This window comes from Cercospora beticola, chromosome 5 (assembly GCF_033473495.1).
Source record: "Cercospora beticola chromosome 5, complete sequence".
Classification (NCBI taxonomy): domain Eukaryota; kingdom Fungi; phylum Ascomycota; class Dothideomycetes; order Mycosphaerellales; family Mycosphaerellaceae; genus Cercospora; species Cercospora beticola.
The window spans coordinates 5,035,574-5,049,157 of record NC_088939.1 but is presented as its reverse complement, the minus strand read 5'-3'; the positions used below and the strand labels follow the sequence as shown (position 1 = coordinate 5,049,157).

The 13,584-nt window shown below is 51.0% G+C and overlaps 4 protein-coding genes across 4 annotated transcripts; all 4 read left to right on the top strand.

Moving 5' to 3' along the window:
• Positions 1 to 526: 526 nt before the first annotated feature.
• On the top strand, positions 527 to 1,762 carry RHO25_009093 (uncharacterized protein; the record flags this gene model as incomplete). Its single annotated transcript, XM_065603143.1, has 1 exon — positions 527 to 1,762. The coding sequence occupies one exon, from the start codon at positions 527 to 529 to the stop codon at positions 1,760 to 1,762; it is 1,236 nt and encodes a 411-aa protein (XP_065459215.1).
• Positions 1,763 to 3,033: 1,271 nt separating this feature from the next.
• RHO25_009092 (uncharacterized protein) lies at positions 3,034 to 4,706 on the top strand (the record flags this gene model as incomplete). Its single annotated transcript, XM_023604869.2, has 2 exons — positions 3,034 to 3,172; positions 3,244 to 4,706. The coding sequence occupies 2 exons, from the start codon at positions 3,034 to 3,036 to the stop codon at positions 4,704 to 4,706; spliced, it is 1,602 nt and encodes a 533-aa protein (XP_023460752.1).
• A 1,768-nt stretch (positions 4,707 to 6,474) lies between these two features.
• RHO25_009091 (uncharacterized protein) lies at positions 6,475 to 7,308 on the top strand (the record flags this gene model as incomplete). The annotated part of the gene is made up of 1 exon (XM_023604868.2): positions 6,475 to 7,308. One exon carries the CDS (start codon positions 6,475 to 6,477, stop codon positions 7,306 to 7,308), a length of 834 nt encoding a protein of 277 aa, XP_023460749.1.
• Positions 7,309 to 8,271: 963 nt separating this feature from the next.
• On the top strand, positions 8,272 to 11,996 carry RHO25_009090 (uncharacterized protein; the record flags this gene model as incomplete). Its single annotated transcript, XM_023604867.1, has 2 exons — positions 8,272 to 8,869; positions 9,013 to 11,996. The coding sequence occupies 2 exons, from the start codon at positions 8,272 to 8,274 to the stop codon at positions 11,994 to 11,996; spliced, it is 3,582 nt and encodes a 1,193-aa protein (XP_023460750.1).
• Between the last annotated feature and the right edge of the window lie 1,588 nt (positions 11,997 to 13,584).

Genomic DNA, 13,584 nt, shown 5'->3' with positions numbered 1-13,584 from the left:
GGGAGTGGTCTGCCCTTACGGCATCCTTACTGCGATTTGGGCTCACCCGACGTCCTGTAGCGCTATATGAACACGAGACATACGGCTGAGCGAGGCCACCTCCACGACATTTTCTCCAATGTCTTTCTCAAGGGAAGCTCGGAACAATCGCTAAGATATCTCGCCTGCTTTAATAGCATTGGTCTCAGCTACTTGAAGGGGGCTTGGCGAGCCATCGATCCCTGGGTTCAATCCTCTCGGAATACAAGTCACCGAGCATTGTCCGCTATCTGCGCGGGCCTTTGTCTTGCTGAGCTGCTTAGTCCGTGGGTGTGGCGAAGCAGTTAGCACGCAGCACAAGCGAGCTGGGCGGCCTCCTTCCTTCGCGAAGCTGGCTGAGAAGCTGTATGTCATCCAGTTCAGATGAGTTGGGTCACACGACACTGGCGTTTACCACTGCGCTTTCTCTTCTGTTCGAAAGTCCCCCTTCTCATAGATTCCGTCAGAGACGTTACTGCTCTGCCTTCACTGCTTGCTGGAAGACAAGATGCGGCTTCTCAACACGCAGACACTCAAGTTTGGAGAGTTTTTCGACCGGGAGATACCCGAGCCGTACTACATCCTTTCGCATCGATGGACCAGAGACGAAATATCATACAAAGACTTCAAGAATGGTAACAATCTGAGCAGTATTGGGTATTGGAAGGTGATTGACTTTTGTGGGCTCGTGCAAGAACGTCATGGTGCGAGCTGGGTATGGGTAGATACCATCTGCATCGACAAACGTTCCAGTGCTGAGCTCACCGAGGCGATCAATTCCATGTGGAATTGGTATTGGCGAGCTGAAATTTGCTATGCTTATTTGGATGACATTGTCGGTGAAGACGTGTCGGAATCCCAGTTGGGAAGGTCCAAATGGTTCACTCGCGGATGGACCCTGCAAGAACTTTTAGCGCCCGAATTTGTTCAGTTTCTCGATCGTCACTGGCAGCCGATAGGACACAAAGCCGCTCGACAATCACATCACGAGAAGATTGGCCCTGACCTCAAGGCTCTCTTGAGGAATATAACGGGCATTGGCGAGCACTACTTGAACGATCCATGGGAAATCCACAGCGCATCGATAGCTCGTCGGATGAGCTGGGCTTCAAAACGCACGACTACCAGGGAAGAAGACGAAGCATATTGCCTCTTGGGCCTGCTCGACGTCAATATGCCACTTCTGTACGGCGAAGGGCGTGGAGCTTTTCGCAGACTGCAAGAAGAGCTGATCAGGACATCTAACGATCAGTCTATTTTCGCCTTCCCGGCTGTACCCGGACATAGTAGAGGTTTGCTTGCACGAACAACTGCCGATTACCAATTCTGTGGTTCCATCGAGCTCTCAATCTCGGAAGAAACCGCATCACCCTGCACATTCGAAATGACAAATCGAGGCATCAGAGTGCAAGGTCGTATCGTGCAGTGCGAATTGGACATTGGCCGCTTTCGTGGTCGTGACAACGATGATGATGCCCTTTGGAGCACGATCTCTGGAAAGGTCACGCTACAGGACGGTCGAGAAGTACTGCGAGTCACCGGCGTGCCGTTGAACTGCTTCAGAATGGGCCTCAATTGCGCTTGCATAGTCATATTGGCCCCAAATTACGATCCCCATAAAGGGACTTTGCTACTCAGGTCGAATATCATTCATTATCTTGGGGAAGAAGAACGAAGTAATCTGTTGATCGAGATGAGTCATGTAGAGACCTCAGCTGTCACCACTATCATGGTGCAGGCGTAAACCAAGACATTTCGAATTTACACGCTGAGAATTGGGCCACAGCCGGTGACGACCCATCGATTGACAGGATCTCGATCGAGTAGTGACACCAGCAATCACTCACTGCTGGTGCGCGCAAGGCAAAAAGTCGGAAGGGTCCAAACTGCACCTAGCATCGCGGTGATGGATTGTTGTCGGTAGCTTTCCAACCCTTTGATCCCGAAAAAGAACCAACACTTAGATCTGTTGGTTGATCTCGTCATGCCCTGATATCCTTGAAAGCACGATACGGATTGCGTGAGTATTTCAATGCAAAACCGTTCCAGTCGAATCCTCAAATCCATCAAGACCGCTGTCAAAAGCATGCTCGATCCCACCGCAACGCTTAATATCGACCTCTTTGTGTCAGAAAAAGAACTTCCTATCGTGTGCAACAAGCCACATCGTTCGCGAATTCTTGTTGAGCGACAGGTGCATACCACATCCGCGTCTCGCTAAGTCAGAATAATCCATACCGAAGCGGACCAGACCAAAATCTAAGCGCGTAGTTGGCGAGTCGATTGGAAACACTCTCCGTGAGGGGCCCGGCGCAGTGAGCTCACTTAGCAGACCCCATGCTGATATTCACTCAACACTGTAGGAAGGAGTCAAGTTACGATTGTCAAGTTAGAGTAGAGTCGGGGTGTTCACATGCGCGTGAATATATGCCACAAGACGGGAAAGTTGTCGTTCTCACGATCCGACAGCAGATGGCAGCCATGAACGATTAATTGCCAGTTTTCAGTCGGACATTGTGGAGTATATCTCTCAAGACATGAGATGGACAATCCATCGTCGGCTCTGCATAAGAGGCTTTCTTCGTATTGCTATTCTGAGCTCCAGCCTAGCACGAAGCTAGTCATCAATGCCACCACTAGGAACTCTCCGACATAATGCCAAGCGGATCGCCATACAGCAAAAGCCTGGTGACAGACACAAATGTTACTAACCACTGCTACCTATATGTTTCCCTCGTACTCAAGAAATGCTCTCATTGGACGGAAGTGCGGGCTGTAGTCGAAAATGGAAAAATCTCAATGACAATATATCCACACCGACCTTCCAAGCCTGACTGCTGAGTGCCCCCGACTGTACAGATAAGTTAGGAAACATTAGCGCCAGCACAGGAGTTCGTATACCGGCATGAGCGGCGAAATTGCTCTGATGGGCTTTTGGTGATATATTCGGTGCGCAGAATTCTTCTGACAGGATATAAGGCATTTTCATCATCTTCATCATCCGCAGCAGTCGACATGTTTGGCCATCTTATTATGCTCGCTCAACTGGGCGGCATAGCTCAAGCGGCATACGTATGGCCATCGAAGTACGACAGGCTAGACGATCTATTGTATCTCCAAGGCGGCTACATCAGGAACGGCGAGCTCTCTGATCGTGAGTAACTTCCAGTTTCGCATTGGAGATTCCGAAATGGTCAACGTCTTGACTGACCTCCTCCATCACAGAAGTTCGAACTTGTGACTTCGGCGCTGGTGCACCCGGCATTCAAAAGTCTGCCGAATGGCTCCGAACAGCTTTCCATGATGCCGCCACGTACGATACAGCAACGAAACTTGGAGGCCTCGATGCATCGATTCAATTCGAACTTGATCGCGCTGAGAATAAGGGTGCTGCGTTGAACAACACTCTGGCCGATATCTCCAGCTCGTACAACACTCGCGACTCCGCATCCGATCTCTTGGCTCTCGCAATGGTCATGGCAGTTGAGAAGTGTGGCGGTCTTGTCGTGCCTCTTCGCTTCGGCAGAGTCGATGCCACGAAGGAGGGAATTGCAGGTGTGCCAGAGGCTCATACCGATTTGGAGACAGCGCAGAAGCGATTCCAGACTATGGGCTTTAGCCAAGAGGAGATGATCACTCTTGTTGCTTGTGGCCACACCATCGGTGGAGTGCACAGTGTCGATCATCCGGAGATTGTGACTGAGGGCGGAGTCAGCGAGGAGAATGTGGCCAGATTCGATACGACAACTGGGAGCTTCGATAATGCGGTCGTGAACGAGTTCCTGAACAACACGACAAAGAATCCTCTGGTCGTGGCGAAGAACGATACTCTCAACTCTGACAAGCGTATCTTTACCTCGGACAAGAACCAGACCATGACCAAGCTTTCGGATCCAGCATATTTCAAGTCGCAATGCGAGTCGCTGCTAGAACGAATGATCAATACCGTTCCAGGCAACGTGCAATTGACAGAACCTTACCAACCAGCAGACATTCGGCCCACGATCAGCTCTTACCAACTCCGAGGCGACAAAGTCGAGCTTGCTGGCCGGATCCGCGTTCGAACAACAGAGAGCACCGGCAGAAACGCTTCTGACATCGAAGTAACCTTGCTTCCCGAGGATTCCACGCAGACCATCTCGACGACTATGGCAACCTTCAAAGGCGGATCATCATCCGGCTATAATAAGGAAATCTTCAACTGGTACGAGTTCAATTCGACCTTGGACGCAGGTGCGATCAAAGCATTCGACATCCAACTCAGTACTCGTTCGACAGGAAAGGTTGTCACGAACGACAACGGTGGCACAGGAGGCTTCCCACTAAATGCGGACATCTTCTGGCAGAGGGAGTCATCGTGCTTGGCATTCGATCAAAGTACTCAGACCACTCGCTTTTCTGTTGTTGTGGCGATTCGCGAACAAGTCGTAGAAAACGCTGCGCCGCAAATTGTCGTCGTGCAGCGAGAGACCATGCTAGGATCGCATATGCCTCATTTGGTCCAGGAGACGATCGAGATGAAGCGTACCGAGAAGGTCGTCGGAGGGTATGTGTTCTATCAGGCGGATGCTACGCTCAGAGATCAGAGTGTCAGTGGGACGATGTTTGATATTGTGGTTGGAGAGTCGAAGCTGGAATTCTTGGAGACGAATGATGTTGCTTCAAATGCGTGTCAGGTAGCTTCGTGAGTATGGTTTGACTGCTGTAATTTGTTAATGTCAATTCAAAGTTGGAAAGGAGTGTCAAATGTGATGGGCCGGACAGCTGCATTTTCTCAGCACATGATGGGACGTCCATGCCGACTCTGAAAGCTGCGGGTAAGCAATGGGCGCCGGAGTATCGGAGGACGAACTTCCAAAGAGGCCGGCCTGTCGTACAGCATCACAAAGGATTGCTCCCGGTCGAGCTCTGCTATATGAGGCCGGTGAATGACAGCTCCGACTACGAATCCAGCGGGATGTAAGTTTCCGACCTTGACAACAGCTGCGCACAAGACATCCCCGCAAGCATGCAGCCATGATGGCCGGAAATCCAAGAGCAAAGTGTCCACTGCCTGCTTTCGACTGAAGTCCGCGTCACCTGCATTGCGAATAGATTGCTTCGCAGCAGCGCATGCGAGCTATCGCGGAAGGGTGGAACAATCGGCAGTGTATGACCTTTGCATGTGCTTCTAGTCGCTCTTCCCTCTGTAGAAGTGACAAGATACTCTCAGGCTGCACACTCGAATCAGCTGTCGGATGAGAAGGGGATGGTTCCTGTCGAGACGACTTAATACTTCCGGACGCCTCATCTGTTCAATATGTCGACAGAGAGGTGCGGATTGGCTGAGAATCCAGACACATCACAAGCCTCAATACCGGGTACCCCATGTCTCGCTTGCGCACACTACCACGCGGTCTTGTGCGATTCCAGCCTCCTTCTGTGCATATGTTGAGAGCGGCTTGGTCGGTAGCACCACATCAGCTGGCCCTCGTTCAGATCATGTGCAGATGAAGTAGAGTAGTCCACGAGAAAGGCCGGACACCCTTATGCACCCAAGCGCCGACTATCCTATGACCGAGAAAGCTCTTGCATAGATGAGCGGGTCGCGTGTAGTCGGCGATACGTGGAAGCTGAGCTCGCGCAAGCTTGTAGTGTATGCAATGCAAGCATTGCGCAGGCTTCGTCGTTGTAGATCGCGTTGATTCTGCAAGACATACCATGCACAAAGGCGCGCAAGTGTGTATATCTTCTCATCGTCTTAGTCGGTGGAAGTGTGATGGAAATGTGATGGAGACGTGTACCTCACATCCTGCGGAATGGAGCGACGCGGGTCGTGCCGACGTGCACTGACCAGGCTTAGGTGAAGTTTCTTGGAAGTGGGGGAAACCTCAGCGCTTGACTTAAGCTGCCAATTGGTCGCCGTGTTGCACCTTCATGCACCTCCTCCCTCCCACCCGCAAAGCAACGCCAGCATCTACGCGCTCGCGCTGCACGATGCCAATAGTGGTGTCGCCCCCGTCGTCCCTCATCCTCGCTCGATGGCCGGCCACATGCGTAGCTCGAATCAGTCGTTGTACGGCCGGCCCGTAGGAGTGTAGTGCGCGAGAGTTGCGGAAGGCATAAAGTAAGCGCTCATCCTCCTCAGGCACTGCTCTTCTCTTCTTCTCTTTAGCAAGCGTGTCAATCTCAAGAGCTGGTCTTTGGTCGTTTTTATCCTCTTTTTTAGTTGTTTGTTAATCGTTCAGGCCTGGTGCCATCCACATACTACTCACTACTCACTAATTTTTCAACAACCGCCAATATCAAATTACCAAAAAATCCAAATTCTACGACGAAGCCGCTGGTCGACTTCATCATCACGAAACTAATTACCAGTCTCTTGCTTGCTCAAAACACGACTTACACCATTTCAAGATATTCAAAAACCATAACTCTCAATTTCAATACTCTCTACGAAACGTAAAATCAATCACAATGGCCGCTATCCAGCTCAACTTCACCCTGCGCACTTCCGCCAACGTCAAGACCGTCCACTTGCTCGGCTCCTGGGACAACTACAACGGACAACTTCCTTTGTCCAAGGACTCCTCCAAGACCGGCGGCTGGAAGGGCACCTTCCGCTTCCAGGGTTCCACCCTCAAGCAAGGCCAGCGCTACTGGTACTACTACATCATCGATGGCTACCACGTTTCCCACGACCCAGCCCGCGAGAGCGTCACCGAGCCCACCACCGGCCGCAAGCTCAACACCTTGGACATCCCATCCAGCGGTGCCGCAGCCAAGACCGAGACATCCCGCAAGGAAGCCCGCCAATCCTCGCGCCACAACCGCACTTCCTCTGGTGTGCCCAAGGGCCGTCCCCTCGACAAGAGCCAAATCGTCTCCCCAAAGCCATACAAGCCCCAAGAGTCCCTCAAGGTCCGCACCGAACAGTTCGCTCAGCCAACTCTCGAGCAATTGACCGCCAAATTCGCTCAGCAGCAACTCGTTGAGTCTTCCGACGACTCTGAGGACGACAGCGACAGCGATGTCGACTCCGATGTCCCATCCCTCAGCTCTTCCCGCAGCTCCGGCTCCTCGTCCGTCCGCTCTGGCGCTTCTTCCCCAAGCTCTGTCTCCTCGAACAGCTCCTGCTGCTCCTGCGAACGCTACGGCATCACCCGCGCAGGCAACCGCGTCAAGTTGGACTGCGGTGGTGCACGATGCGGATACTCTGACGGATCTGACTGCTCTTCCGAGTCTGAGGATGATGCTCGCCGCTACAAGTCTGGCTCTACCCGCCGCCACGGAATCGTTGTTCGTCAGTAGATGGATGACTTCTCTGTGCTCTCGGCACTGGACAGCTTGTTTTGTTTGACGATGACGATGATGGAATGAAAGAAATACGATGACGACCATTCACTTCTTTTACGACGACTTTTCTTCTTCTATGAGAGCGAGTTTATTGGTTTTTTTGCAAGAAAGGAAAGAGAAAGACACGCTTTTGCACACCTTTTCATCGGACTGTGCCGTCCGGTGTTGTGTTTGAAGAAAGTCATGCTGGCTGGTCTGGCATGATATCTTCTTTCACACCCGCCGCGGCTCCGATGTGTGTGTCTAGGCGCACTTGTCTTGGAAGTATATCTGCACGCCTGCGATTTTGATCCATTGGCGACCAGCAGACAAGACAAGACGATATCGCACTTTGCTCCATCAGCCATTCTGATGAGCATTGCCAGCGATGCAACAGAGGACTTCTGGGGTGGATTGCAGAAGGATGTCCTGGAGAGAGACTGTCACGAGGAGGTCTGAGATGTAAATGGAACAGACGCGTGCAGTCACAGAGTTGTGATGAGGAAAGGGTTCAGCTCGAATGCAGTAATGGTTTAGCCCAAGATTTTTACTTGATCGGACATAGACAAACATGAATCAAATGACTGCATGCTGGTTGTTGCATACCTTCAAGACCCTTGGAGAGAGCTGTTTCCGAATGCAGTAGCGCACCCTCCGTGACTCCCAACAGCGCGATTTCCCACTTCCATCACTTATCTCAATGCAAGGACACTGCATCGCAGGCAGAGTGGAGGCAACTCCTACAACGAATCATCTAGGCGCATCTGAGACTGTGGCTGCATATCCAGCCTTCGACTTGCGTTGTGCTCGCCGGCAGAACGCCACAATTCGTCCTGCATTTCAGCTGCGGGGCCGTGCATACTAGAATGGACTTGCAGAAGCTCAGCTTGAGTCTTATTTGCTTCGTCCAGTAACTCGACCGCGGCCGCTGCATACAGCATGTCGGGTGTCGAGGCCATCACTATCGTCCAGCTCATCGGCGCCTGCATCGACATTACCAAAGCCGTGAACGACATCGGTAGAGCCGCGAAAGACGCCAAAGGCCTGCCACCGAAGCTCAAAGAGCTATTTGAAAGGCTACCAGCAATCATTGACCTGCTCAATTCCGCGCGTGAAAGGGCCGAGAAGGACGAGATTTCTGAGGAGTCCAAGGAGAGCATCAAGCCGGTCCTGGCGCATTGCAAAGAGTCTCTGGACGCGCTGAGGATCTTGTTCTGGAAAGCTTGTCCAGAAGATGGTGATAATTATGGCAAACGCCTCTGGAAGGGTACGAAGACAGTATTTCTCGGGAGAGACAGCAGGCTTCAAAAGCACATGAGCGACATTATGGAGAATCTGAATTTACTGGAGCTCAAAGGAATTTTCAGCATCGACAACAAGCTGGACGATCTCACGGAGACTGTTCAAATCTTGGCAGAAGAAGACACCACAGTCAGAAACGCGCACTCCGGGAGTGGGAATTTGAATGTTCATGAGGGCCCTGGCAACCAGTATAACATTGGTGGTGGGAGCAATAATACATTCAATCAGAACTTCGGTCGGTCATAGTCTCTTCTCATGAACTTGTGCTGCGAAGCTCTTGGTAGTCATCAAAATCTAAAGAAAGGGCACTCCATTGGTGACCATTCTGGCGATACATCGCATTTCGCAGTACGTGTCGCACACTAATTCCTGGCCTAGGCACTCACATACATGAGGGCCATTCGAAAATCCCTCTCCCCGAGCAGTGCCTGCGATCACTGGCTTTCCCAGATATGGAAGCTCGAAGTGACATCAACGAGAAGGCGGAACACACCTGCGAGTGGATTTTCGAGCATGAGGATTACCAGACCTGGATGGGTCGAGGAGGGCTTTTGTGGATAAAAGGTAGAGCCGGCACGGGTAAATCTACTTTGATGGAAGCGATTAGAGCAAGAAGCCTACCAGCAAGGGAAAAGAGCTTTGAACATCTGAGCCCAACAAGACGCACGCTGGTGGTGTCGTTCTTCTTCAATCGACGAGGCGAAATGTTGCACCAGACAGCGGTTGGTCTGTTTCGATCTTTACTTCATCAGGTTCTTCGTTGTGACGATGACTTACTATCTCAATTCACGAAAGACTCTGGTTTCGCGGATTACCATCGTACCAAAGGCGAACCAGGCAGGGATAAGACATGGGACTGGACAGAGTCAGACCTGCGGGACCTATTTCGCAAATACGTCAAGAAATTCATCGAGACTAATGACCTTCGTCTCTATGTTGATGCGCTTGATGAGGGAGGAGAGCAAGTTGCGAGACAGCTAATGGCTCTATTCGAGAGCTGTCGGGGAGAAATTGGGCACGAATTGAACATCTGTGTCTCTTGTCGCCCATATCCACAGCGCCTCAGTTCCTACGACTACTGCATTGAGATTGTCAACCAGACTCAGCAAGACATTTCTCGATTTCTCGAGGAGTATTGTAGCGAATGGTCGGACTGGTCTGACCCGCAGGCGTTGCAAAGGGTCAAAAAGGAGATCTTATCCAGAGCCTCGGGCGTTTTTCAGTGGGTCATCATCGTTATTGGCAGGGTAGTCAAGTTGCGAGACGAGAATCTGGCGACGATCCTGGCCAGCATCGCAAGTTTACCTCAGGACCTCAATGATCTTTATCATGACATGTTCAAGCCCCTGAGAGCAGAGAACAGTAGTGATCGAAGAGCAGCATTGCGTCTATTCCGGTGGATGACCTTCGCAAAGGGGCGTCTCTCACTCGGTGAGCTTCGTTATGCAGCTGCTATTGATGCCGATTCGCCGTTGAAATTTGTCAATGACTGCAAGCATTCCGCCCACTGGTGCGAAGATGACGATAAGATGTTGAAACGGCTGCAACGCTTATCATTTGGCGTGGTCAAGCTCGATGGTTCTTATGTTCAATTCGATCATGAGTCCGTTCGAGACTATATGCTAGCTCGGGGTATTTCATCTTTTGAGAGAGATCAAGCTGATCCATCACTCGACAACGTAGTTGGAAAATCAGAAGCAATCTTGTCTCGTGTCTGCTTTCGATATCTGGCTGCTCACGACGTCCTCAAGCGTTCAGAGGAAGTTCTGAAGGCTTTCGAGTCCGGCAGACCTGGTTGGTCCCGCCACTCTCAACTGGATCCTGAAGCCAATCCAGAACTGCAACTAGGGCAGTATGCAAGATCCTTCTGCTGGAAACACGCCTACGCTGCCGAAGCGGAAGGTCGATCACTGAAGGAGATAGTCAAGATCACTAACTGGCCTTTGTTCAAGTGTGCTTACGCATTCAGTATGATCCGTGATCCGGGAATCAACAAAGATCTGACTCTACTACACCTGGCAGCACATTTCGGCATTACCAGCATTTTCGAGGAAGTATTGTCCCGAGAGTCAAAATCTGACCTAAACCCGAAAGACAGATGGAGCCGAACTCCGCTGTGGTATGCATCGTGTCGGCGTCACCAAGCAATCGTCAAGCTGCTTGTGAACAGCGGAAGAGTAGAGGTCAATTCCACGGACACGAAACAAAGATCTCCTTTCGCGATAGCAGTACATGAGGGTCATGAGGAAGTTATAAGACTACTTCTTGAAAGCCAGCGAGTGGATATGAATTCCTATGTCTTTTCGGATCTGAAGACCCCTTTCGCCATAGCAGTGGACAAAGGCTACGAAGGTGTCCTAGTACCACTGCTCAAGAATGCGCGGGTAGACGTAAATCCTCGGGACTATCAGCAGAAGACCCCTTTCGCAACAGCAGTGGAAAGCGGCGACGAATTGATGACAAGAATGCTTCTTGGGTGCTCCAGAGTAGATGTGAATACTCGGAACGAGATTGGAAGTACCCCTTTGCTCACAGCGATGTACAAAGCTCACAAAAGAATTGTCCGCCTGCTTCTTGAGAGTGATCGCGTGGATGTGAATCTTCCGGATCCATGGGGCTACACTCCTCTCTGGACGGCGCTATACAAGACAGATCTGGATGAGGATATCGTGAAGCTGCTTCTCAAGATCGAACGATTAAATGTGAATTCCCGGCATGATGGAAGTGAGACCGCTCTCGCGGAAGCAGCGAGATGTGGAGCGGAGACGAGCGTAAGACTTCTTCTTAAGAGTGAGCGGGTCGATGTCAATTGTCAGGACGATATGCTGCGGACTCCTCTCTCATTAGCATCGGGAAATGGTTATCAAGACACTGCAAAGTTGCTTCTGCTCAGGAGTGATATCGATCCTAATGCTTGGGACTTGGGTCGTAAGACGCCTCTCTGGCACGCAGCATATGAGGGCCATGAGAACATAACAAAGATGCTATTGGAGGACAGCAGGGTCCGCAAATGGACCAAGAATAATTTTGGTTGGACGCCTCTCTGGGCCGCAGTCGTCCGAGGTCATGCACAGATTGTGAAGCTATTCTGGGAAGGAGGTTTTATCGATATGAATAGCAGGCACTACAGCGATTCTGGTGAGACGCTTCTCGAGCTCGCAGCAAGCCATAGCCATGCGCATATTCTCCGATTACTGATCGAGACCGGAGAAATTGACCTGGACATGCACGACGTCTCCTATTATTTCGGACGAGCAGCATCAGACGGGGGAAAGGAGACTGTCAAAGCGCTTCTGGGAACAGACGAAGTAGGAAAGGGGAAAAACAAAGGTGTCGATATCAGAATCCCCGAGCCTCCATAGTATCACAGCAGCAGCTAAGATAGCTGGAGGAAATGGGCACAAAAGGTATGGTAAGACAGATCAGAGACTACGAAAATCAGCAACTGGTATAAGGAGACTTGAAAGAGCTTGTAAGATACTCTATGCTTGAGTCAAGAGCGAGGCCAGCAACTGCGAAGCCCAAAACGGAAGGGAGAGCGCGCAGTCGACCTTTGACAAATCCGCTGCGCTGACGAACGCATTGAAGCTAGAGGAAACGGAAATCGATCGAGGGATTTCCGTCTGTTTTGTCTTGAAACTATGCGATGTGTATGCGAAGAACCATCTCTCATCAGTCTCTCACACAGAGGACTTGGAGTTGTATAGCGATACTGTTTGTCAGGACATGAACAGTGGTTCCAATTTCAACTTTCTTCCTCATTACAGTCCGAACGAGCGATCCAGCGCCAGTGACTTTCCTGTCTGTTTTAGTACAACGGAGAGTTGTGTATACGAGCAACAATGAAGCGAAGGGTTCTAGTGTACATGTAAGATACAAGGCTGAAGTCTTGTTTCGCTAGTACGCTCATAAAGCCAACCGATGACTCCGAAGCCTCGTCGCAGGTGACCTGAAAGTGAAGAATGAATGTGAGAACGCTCCATCAAGGTTGAATAACTCCAGTGCGACGCCAGATGTGATGCTAAAGGTGCAGCGTATATGCGTCGATGATCGCTCTTGATAATACTCGATCCAGACATAAGAAGATGCAAGCACGTCAGCTGCGTATCTCCGATAAAACGAGTGCGAAGCAGCGCTGATCACACGTTGCTGGTACTGCTGCAGCGGCGGTGTAATGTGACAGTGTGCATGATCCTGCAGACGGCAGATGCCGTGGTGACCAGGATCTCATCACCATCACTGATGCCGCAGCGAGAACAGCGATCAACTCGAGCGAGACTGCCAGAGTGTGCTCATCAGTCATATGATGAGTTGCGATGATGTAACACCAATTTCTCTTCATCTGCGCTCGGACCACCAGATCGCTGCGCGGATCCTCCGTCTTTGGCGTCTGGCGTTTCTCGGTAATCTTGTTGTAAACGAGTGGGTATAATTTGCCAGGTCCCCTGAGTGTGCATTCGACGTGTTCGGTGGTGTGCAGATGGCACACGTGATTCATGGTTGGTAAATGCTTGTGGGTGAGGGTATACTCCAGTATCCAGAATCAGGTAGGACTTGAGGGATTTCGATCGCGGGTTGATGTGTTCGTGCTCGTGAATGGTTGGCGCAGGCGTAGCCGACGAGGACGGTCTTCTCTTTGAGTTGATGGCCTCGTTGCCTCATTGCTGGGCATGGGTCGACTGCATGCTTGTGGTACAGGCATTTGCAGACGCTATATCGCTCGACGATTTGTATGCACATGTTGCGTCCTGCGCTTGCGTGATGCGGTCGATGATGATGGCGTTCTTCTGTGCAACGTCGTCTCTGACTGATGTAAGATATGAATAGGTATGCTGAGGTGGTGTTCAGTAGTGGTGGCGGCCAGTGAATGACTGAGGCAGAAGGCCATGTGGCGAAACTTATATATCGCAGCTGATGTTTGTCACGGCTAGGATGTGTGGGTAAGCAGTC